Source organism: Zootoca vivipara, chromosome 10, assembly GCF_963506605.1.
Source record: "Zootoca vivipara chromosome 10, rZooViv1.1, whole genome shotgun sequence".
Lineage (NCBI taxonomy): Eukaryota > Metazoa > Chordata > Lepidosauria > Squamata > Lacertidae > Zootoca > Zootoca vivipara.
In genome coordinates, this window is record NC_083285.1 from 53,021,565 (window position 1) to 53,032,834 (window position 11,270).

Consider the following 11,270-nt stretch of genomic DNA (forward strand, 5'->3'; position numbering starts at 1 on the left):
GAACATAAGTGTCCTGCTAGTTCAGATAGCATTCTGTTTTCACAGTGGCCAACCAGATACCTTTGAGACGCTCACAGGCAAGACATGAAAACAATTGCACTCTCCCACTCCTGTCCTTTCGGTAGCTGGTATTTAAAAGGCATACTTTTTCTGATCCTCAAGGTACACAGTTATCATAACAGATAGCCATTGATAGCCTTGCCCTCATGATTTTGTCTAATCCCCCCTTAAAGCTGCCCAAGTTGGTGGCCATCACTACAAATTCCACTGCTTTAACTAAACACTGTGCGAATAAGTACTTTTGTCTGTTTTACAAGAGACGGGTTAGTTATACCTATCCACTTTCTCCACACCATGAAGAAATATTGTGTGGGAAAAGTACTTTGTTTTGTTTGTCCTGAATCTCCTGACTTTCAGACTCATTGGATGACCCCAAGTTCTAGTATTATGACAGAGGGAGAAGCAAAATAAAAAAAAATTCCTTCAGTAGCACCTTAAAGACAAACTAAGTTTATATTTTGGTATGAGTTTTCGTGTGCATGCACACTTCTTCAGATACAATGCACACGAAAGCTCATACCAAAATATAAACTTAGTTGGTCTTTAAGGTGCTACTGAAGGAATTTTTTTTATTTTGCTTCGACTCAGACCAACACGGCTACCTACCTGTAGACAGAGGGAGAAGTTAGGCCTACCAAATATCTCCACAATATACATAATTTCATACAACCCTAAAATGGTTCACCTTTTCCCCAGCTAAGCTATTAAAAAAAAAAACTCCAACTACTGTAAGCTTTCCTCATTGAGTAATTGTCCATCTCCTTGATCATTTGTCTGCATCTTTTATAGATCCCAGTACAGGTCTTTATGGGATCCATTGTTTACTTCTTTCCCACTATAAAAAACGGTTCATCTGTTCCTAACTTTTGTTTCACTACCTTTGAACCAGTCACCACCTTAAAAAAAAATGTCCCGTCATCCTTTGGCTTCTCAGCTGCATGTTGTGAACGAGAATGGACAATGTCCATGAGAATGTCAATGAGAATGGACAGACATGGAGTCTGTCATGAAAGAAAATACCCTTGAGGCAGTCAAGGAGTGTGATGCTCTTTACACATTGGGAGCAGGATGTGTGCAGGATGGAGATAATCTCTTTCTGATCACATTAGAAATGCCTGCCCCTGAAATCATGATTTTTAATAAATCAATTTACTCTTAGATATCTAAAAAGAAAGCAATACACTGATCTTCAAGGAGGAAATAAATGGGCCACGGGTAACAGCATAATATCAGGAAAAGCCATAGAATGAACCTTAGACAATTAAACAGAAATACAAAAAAATAGGGTTGCGTACAACTTGGTTTGACTCACAGCAGACTCACTGAAATTAATAGACCTAAGTTAGTCATGTCCATTCATTTCAATGTATGGGATTTCAACAAGCCTTTGAAACAAAGATCTGTCCCGGGCTGGAATTGTTTAAAATATGTTTTTAGATGTTTTAATTCTTTTAGCCCTTGTATGTTTGCTGCCCTGAATTCCATTAATGAGACAATGACATACCCTCCAACATCCTGCTGATCAAAATCAGGATGCTCGAATTATTTTGGGCCCAAGTTCTCATGAGAGGTAGCTGACATCCCTCTTGGCAATCACTAACTGATGGCCACCTCCCTCTCTCCTTCACCCTCAAATGCTGAAGGCAGTGTGTCATTTTGGGGGGAGAAAATGGTGTCCCTCATCACCACCACCATTTTTTAAAATGACACCACCACACACATATGCCCTGAAACAACGCTGTGCCGGTGGCATTCAAGGAGACAGAGAATGACAAGTGCCAAGCAGTAGCCACCAAGAGCTGCTCTTCAGTTATTCTTAAAATAAAGTCCAGCAACATCTGGAGAGCCACAGGTTCCCAGCCACTGCTCTAAGCATCTCTGAGATACTCCATCAGTGTTTCACTGAACTGAATATGGAGAGAATGCTACACAAAAAGAAGGGGAGAGTTTCATGATGAATAGCACTCCTCAAATATATATGGGTGCCACAATAATATGCCTGTTCTTGAACATACAAATAGGTGTCAGCCCAACCTAATGCTGTGAATTTAAGGGTGCATTGCTGTCAGTCTACTCAGAAGTAAGTCTCATTTAATTCAGTGGCGCTTACTCATTTAGAGGCTGGGGTTGCAACTTTAATCAATGCCACGCTGCAACTTTCTCCATATCCTTTGATGCGCCTGTGACTTAAGTAAATACTACATCGCATTAAATACTTCAGACTGCAGGGCTTTAAAATTACATCTGATGGCTCTTTACAAATATCATAATGGCCCACTGGCATGCAAAAAGAGTGAGGCCATCATACCCTATACAGAGCCTCAAGGATCATCCAATGCTTCATTTTGAGCAGGACTTTTGTCCTCTAAAATAGAACACTATCGTTAGAGACCTGCTAATATGCATGCAGCTGAACATTATTGCTGTTCTTGCCTTCTGACATTAGTACAAGTGCCTTCAGCTCTCCGAGACACACAAGGCCAATTATAGTGTGTGGCTTACTGTGGCTGTATCCTGATTTGCTGGTAATGAACTGCTTTTTAGAATTTTAAATAATAACCTTGCCGCTTCGCAGGAAAAAAAAGAAGCACAGATTGAGAGCTCCAACCTTTCAGCTGGAAAAGAGTCATTGTGTGCAGCAAGCAAAGCTTTCTCTATAGCTTTAGTAACAAAGGTCAGAGTAGTTATCCAGCTAGTTCAGCCTGCTCTGGATGGCACCTGGTCTCCAGGGTCTTGGGTGGAGACCTTTTATTATTTTGCACCACTTCTATATGATCCACTTAATTGGAGATGCCAGGGACCAAACCTGGGCCTTTCTACAGGCAAAGCGGGGCCCCAGCACTGATCGAAGGTTTGCAGCCTTCAAACCTGTGGGCTATACCTTGGGGTTTTACTAAACCTGGGGTGTAGGGGGTGGGATGAGATGTACACTTAGAATTAAGGAGCAGGGTACATCTGTTCATGTGCCAAAACTATTATTTGCCAAAACTGAGCTCAAGAGTCATTTCACCCAAATATTCATTTCTGGTTGCCCCCCATGAAAACCCTTCTTCCAGCGGTCTACTTTAGCACCCCCACCCGCAGGTTCTTTTTGCAGTTGCCATTGTTAAACAACTGGAGGAAGCAGAAAGCCCTGGCGTCCCCCTGGCTAACCTACTACAAATCATTCAGAAATAGTTGACCTACCCCTGTTTTCTGGTGCCCACCCAAGTTTCTTGTTTCATCAGGAGCAGTTTCCTCCTTTCAATGGCAGCTCTGGGATTTTGGAGGCACTTGAGTTTCTTGCCATCAGTGGAGTCCAAGAACTCCTAGCTGTTCAACACAACCTCAAGAATCAGGGCATGCTGAGTTGCCTCAGCCTTGATGTTCACCACATCTGTTGCCTCTTACTCCACCCACCACTGGTGTGGAGGTCCCGCTGCCCAGCCCAGAAGGTTGCCCGTGAAGGAATGTGTCCCTCGAGCTGGAAAAGTTGGCCCACCCCTTGTTTTAACCTATGTTTTTGTTTGTGCTTCTTTTTTCCAGGAAAGCATAGATTTGGGGGAGATCATGTTTTCCCTTTGTTATTTGCCAACAGCAGGGAGGATGACCCTCACAGTCATCAAATGCAGAAATCTTAAAGCTATGGACATCACTGGCTCATCAGGTAAGCGCAATGTTCCTTTTCACTTACCTTCACCTGTGGGTAGTGATGACTCTCTGGGGAAAGGCTCTTGCCATCAGGATTTCAGGGCATTTGATCTTGAGTTCACAGACGAGGAGACTTAAACAATATGTGGATCTCTTAGGTTTCTTTCTTTCACTTTTGAAAACAAAAAGCAAAACTAAAGACAGTCTGAGTGGAAGCAACTGCTTAGCCTTCTCCTTTCCTGTCATTTCCCAACACCCACAGCTCAAAATTGCCTCCTCCAAGCTGCTTTTTCTTGAGCAGGGGGAAAGATTCAAGGGAGAGAGAGAGGAATTCTGTATCTTCCTTACATTGGTGATTGATTGATTGATTGATTGATTGATTGAGGAAGATTATTCTGAGCTGGAAAAGTACTCGGGGACACCCTTCTTCTGCCCAGATGAAACCTTCCCTCTGTTGGCTTTGGATTTAAACAATGTGTGAGACTCTGTGTCATTTTAGCTTCAGGATAACGAAAACAAAGGAATACCATCATGTGCTTTATTTCCTCATTCCAAGACCTTGACATATTCCTGATAAGTGTCACTTAGTGCACTACAAACAGCATTAGCAATGTTCTTAACTTGTGACAGCTTCTGTGCATTTTGCAGCTGCTTTAGGATGCAGTTCTAGAACATGCATACTTAGAAGTATGTTCCGTTTAGTTTGCTGAATTGAGGACCTAGCCACACTTCCATTTGTTCCGTGTTTTCTTCTCTTGTCTTGGGGCAGATTAGTACAAATTTTGTCTGGGATTCCGAGTCCTCATGCCACACCTTACTCTGTAGTGGCATAGCGTGGGTTGCCGTCACCCAGGGTGGGGCAAGTGTTGCATCCCCCTGGTAGACTGGGCAGAGGGGGGCACACACAGAGACCACAAAGGGTGAACAGAGCCCAGGAGAAGGAGAAGGAGAGTTTGGATTTGATATCCGGCTTTATCACTACCCAAAGGAGTCTCAAAGCGGCTAACAATCTCCTTTCCCCTCCTCCCCCACAACAGACACCCTGTGAGGTGGGTGGGGCTGAGAGACTTCAGAGAAGTGTGACTAGCCCAAGGTGCTGCATGTGGAGGAGTGGAGACGCGAACCCGGTTCCCAAGATTACGAGTCTACCGCTCTTAACCACTACACCACACTGGCTCTCCAGTGGCAGGAGGCACTTTCTTGCCTTTCTCACCCTCCCTCCTCAGTAGGTGGCAGTGGTGGGGCCTTCCCCCTTCCTCCCTCTCAGCCAGGCTGGTTGGCGCACAGGTGGCAGTGGAGAGGCATGGGGGTGGGGGGCACACTGGCAAGCACTAGGACTGGCAGAGCTCGGGGCTGCCCTCAGGCAACCCGCTGTTGCCCACCAGCCCTGGCCCCCCTGCTGCTGTTGCTGTGGTAGCTGCCTGCTGCTGCATCTAAGCCTTCTTCTGCCTCACCCCCACTCCTCTGCATCTAGCCAGTTTATGACAGTACCAAGAATTCAGTTTGTTTGGGAGGAGCTTATCTGAAGTTGCACCACACAGTCATTATCACGCCCATTCCAGTGCATTTTCCGATCACTCTTTATTGCAAACAAAAAAAAAGTCCGATTTTTCAAGGAGGTGGTCTCACAAAAGCACCAAATCCACTTTAAATAAGCAACTGGAACTTGCCGGGATGTTGGTTGAATCCCAGCCAAAAAGAGTGACAATCTGCACCCCAAATGTCATTGAACCTGGTTTGCTATGTTGGGCTTTTCACCACCCTGAATAAATGGGTGTCATTTCTGAATACAAGGACATAAGGCAAGCCTGCTGGATCAGCCAATGATCCTGTTTTCACAGTGGCCAACCAGATACCTGTGGGAAGCCTGCAAGCACAAGAGCACTCTGCCCACCCGAGATTCCCAGCAATTGGTATTCAGAGACATAATGTCCCTGACAAGGAAGGGAGAACATAGCTATCATGGCTAGCAGCCACTGTTGAGCACATCAGCTAGTGTATATTGGTGGTAGGAGAAAGGCTTTGCGTGCAGAAGGTACCAGACTTAATTCCTGGTGTCTCCTGCTCAGACTGGGAAGGATCCCTGCTTGAAACCCTGGAGAGCCACTGCCAGTTAGTGTCGAAAGAACTGAACTAGATAGACCAAAGTCTTGACTTGGCGTATCAGTCAGCTTCCTATGCGTTCGTGGTGGAACCAAATGCTTCCTCTTCTCTTCTACGTGAGAACTGTTGTTGTCCTCCTGCCCAGTTGTGTTGACCTCCGTTCCTGTTATCTCAGATCCATACGTCAAAGTGTCCCTGATGTGCGATGGTCGGCGCCTGAAAAAGAGAAAAACAACTACAAAGAAAAACACTCTCAATCCAGTATACAGTGAGGCCATCGTTTTTGACATCCCTCCAGAGAACGTGGACCAAGTCAGCCTCTCCATCGCTGTTATGGACTATGACCGGTATGCTGCATTTTTCTCTTTTTTGATTTTTTTTTGGGGGGGGGGCGGATTCAAGAAGAACAGGTGGTATAGTAATCTATTATTATTATTATTATTATTATTATTATTATTATTATTATTATTATTATTATTATCTTTATACTGACCTAAAGCAGGGACTTTCTGGGTATACAAGGTATAAGGCAGTCTGTCAAGTAAACTGCTCCTGAGCTGTAGACAACTTTGCATGTACAAAAACCTTGCATTTTGCCCAATAACAGATTGGTAGCCTAAGCAAGCCCAACAAGCAAGGTGTTACACACTGGCAGTAGTTTACCCCCACAAGCAACCTAGTCACCATATTCTGCACCAATCCAGACCCTCCAAGTGTCCCGATTTTCCAGAGATGTCCCTGAGTTAGAGAAGCCGTCCCGGTTTCTGATTTGATCCCAAAATGTCCCACTTTTTCTTAGGATGTCTCTATTTTCATTGGAGAAATGCTGGAGGGTATGGAGTTATCAGACCCCCCCCCCATCCATCTGAAGGCAATCCTGTATAAGGATTTTTTTATTAAAAAAATGCTTAATGTTCTATTATGTTTCTATAAATGTTAGAAGCTGCCCAGAGTGGCTGGGGCAACCCAGTAAGATGTGTGGGGTATAAATAGTAAAATTATCATTACGGAATGGGGCGTCCCTATTTTCATTGGAGAAATGTTGGAGGGTATGCCAGTCCTTGGACCAACCTCAAGGATAGCCCCACAGAGAGTGCATGGCAGCCTTAAACATATGATAAGTAAAGAAATAATGGCAAGTAGGTAGACACTTTCACAATAGATTAAAAACTGAGAAATAAACAACTATCTGGCTTTTAGAAGACATCTGAATGCAGCCCTCTTTAGGGAAGTTTTTAATGTTTGATGTTTTATCGTGTTTTTAATATTCTGTTGGGAGCCACCCAGAGTGGCTGGGGAGGCCTGGCCAGATGGGCGGAGTATAAATAAATAAATTATTACTATTATTATTGTTGTTGTTGTTGTTGTTACTATTATTATTATTACCACACTGGCTCAATAGGAAGCAAGCCCTGCTTCCCACCAAACTGCTGCTATGCAGGCTTGCCTCAGAATCCTGAATATTAAGGAGCCTTGTATTTCTTTACCTTTCCTTATTAAATGTAAAATAGATCTAGCTCTCATGGCTAATGGTGCTTTTAACCAAAAATAATAAAGGTTAAAGGGGCACATTTGAAAGTGTGCCTGGCAGTATAGAACAGAAATTCCACTGTTGTCAAGATACCAGCAAAGCATAATAGATAGACGGAGATGTGTTTATGCTGACACTTTGCCGAAGCAGAACCGGTGGCAGCGGGTGCCTCATTACAGCAGAATTGGAATGATTGTTTGTTTGATTGATTGATTAAAATGTAGTACTCTGTCTGCTTTTCACCACCATCAACACAAAGTGGGATATACACGTATACTCATAAGTGTGCCCCATAGAATTCAATGGGGCACACTGCAAGGTAAGTGTGTACAAGGTTGCATGCAGCCTTAATATTGCCAATAATTTACACACACACACACACACACACACACACACACACACACACACACAAAATTCCCAGTGCTTTGGGGTGTAAATATCTAGCTCAGACATCCCCAAACTTCGGCCCACCAGATGTTTTGGACTACAATTCCCATCATCCCTGACCACTGGTCCTGTTAGCTAGGGATCATGGGAGTTGTAGGCCAAAACATCTGGAGGGATGCCTGATCTAGCTTTTCCTGTCACAGAATGTGGCTCCTCTACCTATCATTTGCAATATTTGTGGACGCATAGCATTGTGGATACTTTTTAGACGTTCTGTTCTCCACCTTTAATCCTAGAGTGGGACACAATGAGGTGATTGGAGTATGTAGGGCTGGACTTGACGCTGAAGGCCTTGGAAGAGACCACTGGAATGAAATGCTGGCGTACCCTCGCAAGCCAATAACCCACTGGCATCCCTTGGTAGAGGTAAGAGGACTAAAGCATCTCTTCAGCAGCCTGTTCCTCATTATCACTATTTTATATAATACCTTCTTTACAAATAGGCCTCTCAATTTCATGAGGCAGCATTTTTGTCAAATAGAAATGTGAAGGGAGACCAAAAAAAAGAGGTTAAATGCAGAACAGCGTATGTAAGAAGAGCCTAAAAACCTTTTCCACCAAACAAAGGTGAGAAACCCTGTTTTGTATTAAACATGTCATTAAATTATTTGAAAAAGCCGGTAGAAGAGAGTACCAATTCAATTTTTCAGTGGCTTTCTTTTACATTCTATGCCACCTGTTAACAACATTCATACTGATGTATTTCAGACAAAAACAAAACCAGAAAATCTGGGACTGAATTCTCTGCTGTTTCTTTTCCTTTCTTTTCTATATTAAAAAATACTGAATAGGATCAGAATTACAGGAAAGTTTTTGAAAACACTTTATCCATACAAACACCATTTCCCCCAAATTAAATGACATTTGCTCTGTTAGGAGAGGCATATGACACTAACCCCACTGTAGCATGGACTAAAGTTAGGACAAAAAATATTACTGGATGCTTCTAAAATATGTGCAAGAGTGAAATCCAACTTTAATCCCAAAAGGCAATGTAAACATGTAAAGAGAGTATAAATAAAATGGCTAAGATACAATAATATACAACCACATCTATCCAGGATAATGCCTGAACATCAAACTGATGTGATAAGCAATAAACTGATAATGTTTGAGCCCAAACACATTGCAACCCAGTGAGTCTTCCTCATTGGTCGAGACATTTTTAGCACACAATTTGCCACACACAAAAAAATAGCCACTTGGCTAATCTATATAGATGATGAGGTGAACTGACCACACATAACTGCAAAATTGCTATGCACACCTGGGGCTCATGAATATAGAAGATGGTACTTTCATAAAATCCCCAGCGATATGTATTTTAGGGCATCCTCCAGATCTCCAGTTTTAGATATGGGCTCCACCACCAGTCTTCTCTGACCCCATGATAATGCACAATTTAATGTTCAAATCCAGTAAATATATCTTCTTTTTGGACCAACAGAAGCTTCTAGAAGACTCTCCAGTGGTCTCTCATGTTGAACAATTGGCAATAATTCAATCTTGATTAAATTTGGTGCCACAAGATGTGGTGGTGGCCTCTATCTTAGATGACTTTAGAGGGGAATTAGATACCTTCATGGGGTAAGATGGGTCTGTCAATGGCTGTTGATCACAATGGCAAGGTGGAGCTAGTAGTCCTTTGAATGCTAGAAGCTGGGGAGAAAAGTGGGGGGAGGGCTCTTGTGGACTTCTCTGAGGCAACTGGTTGACCATTATAAGAAACAGGACGGTGGGCTTGATGGACCTGTGGATGCAACAGGACTCTTCTTAAAATATTTTATTTCTTCTAGTTGCCAGGCCGAGCAACCAGTTTTGACAGTCAAGGATCTTGCTCATCACCAAAACCACCACTTACACCCTAGCTTGAACAGTGGATTCTTGATGACCAGCTTGACAACAAGCTCACCATGTCTATATGCTACAAAAGGTTTGGGTCTAGCTGATGACCTGCATCCAGATTTTTGCATTTTGATCCATTGTATTTCTACTGCATAATAATACCATTGATTCTCATTCTTAACTCACCTTTCACTTGTTAAAGATGTCATGAACAGACGTCATGATCATTTCTTTCTTTGTTTGAACAAGGCATTCAGAAGGACACAAATACAGGTGTGTGTAAGGCCTTGAAAGCAACATAATGCTCATGATAGCACAAATTGTGTCAACATAAAGCTTTCTGTTGTACTTTCCTTTCTTGTGAACTCGCCTCTAAGTGGTGACAATTTTATATATTACCTAGAGGCAAAAACAGGTTTGCCACTGGGTGAATCATGTTTTGGGAACTGCATTCTATCACAGCTCCCTAATGAGTGTGCCAAACATTCATACAGTATTTTTACATGTACACTAGTATTTCTTTAAATCCGCCCCCTTTCTGAATGTATTGTACATTCTGTGGTCCCAATACAGAGGGGGATTCAAAGAGCCTCCTCAGGGAAGTTCACATGAGCATCAGCACTTCCAAGAATCACAAATCCCCCCCCCCCGCGCACCACAGTCTCCTCCCAATTGTGCTCAGGAATCTGGGGTGCATACCAACACTGAATGGGGGTTGTATCCAATATAGTGCTAAAGTCACTTAGCAGTATATTTGTTCCACTGGTGAAATGTTTGGCACGAAAGAAATGCAGTTGCACCAAAAACTACATAAGCAGGTTGCTGGTAACTTTTCTGTAAAATAGATTGTGCAATCTGTTGTGCAACGAGTTTCCTTGAGCTCAACAGTTGGCTTTGATTCCTCTGTTGTGCAATGTGAAAACTTGCCCATCTGCTAGTGCATGAGCCCTTGTCCTAATACACAGAGGACATTGGATACAGCCCCTGTTCTCCATTGGGTTGTCCTTGTTTGCTTGGTTGAATCTGGGCCTGAGAGCCAGAAGAATGCCAGCTGTGCAACTGAGGTGCAAAGCTGCAAGGGAAGATTTAGTGTAGAGAAGAGCTTTTCCCCTTCTCTCCCTCATGCAACCCAGCTGGAAAGGTTGGTCTGCCGCCCAGTTAGCCATTCAGCCAAGGAAAACAGGAGCTGCTTAGCCACGGATGGCCAGCTGGCAACCCCCATCTGCTCCTGTGATTTCTCACACCCTTTCCCCAAAGTTTAAGAAATGCTGGTGTGCGCCAAGATGTCTTATGTGTAAATGTGAAACCGAAATGTGCAAAGTTACTCGTGTTAGGGCCAAATGTGTGCTGTGTTATTAAATGCACCTTTGCATTTAAAGTGTGTAGGTTGGCGGGGGGGGGCTTTAAAAATAATGCAGCCCCTGAGGATGGATCTGATAAGTATTGGGATTGTAGCGTTGGGGAAGAGGAGTTCTATCCCTCTTCCCTCCTGTGGTCCTGTCGAAGATTATTCCTCTGGATCTGCTATTTGCATTAGGAAATTCCCAATAATTATCAGCCCAACAATCCCTGCACACACACATACAAAGATGCATTAACCATCACACCAAGTTTGGCCTTTAATTTGGCACTTTAGCCTCTAGGGCTTTGATAT

General features: G+C 43.3%; 1 protein-coding gene across 1 annotated transcript in view; it reads left to right on the forward strand.

Annotated features, from left to right (window-relative positions):
- SYT10 (synaptotagmin 10) overlaps positions 1 to 9,639 on the forward strand; it is a 36,608-nt gene extending 26,969 nt beyond the window's left edge. The window contains exons 4-7 of the mRNA XM_035127965.2: positions 3,586 to 3,706; positions 5,969 to 6,140; positions 8,008 to 8,137; positions 9,568 to 9,639. Of these exons, the coding sequence (XP_034983856.1) occupies positions 3,586 to 3,706; positions 5,969 to 6,140; positions 8,008 to 8,137; positions 9,568 to 9,639 (495 nt within the window). The remainder of the gene's footprint in view (positions 1 to 3,585; positions 3,707 to 5,968; positions 6,141 to 8,007; positions 8,138 to 9,567) is intronic.
- Positions 9,640 to 11,270: the final 1,631 nt, after the last annotated feature.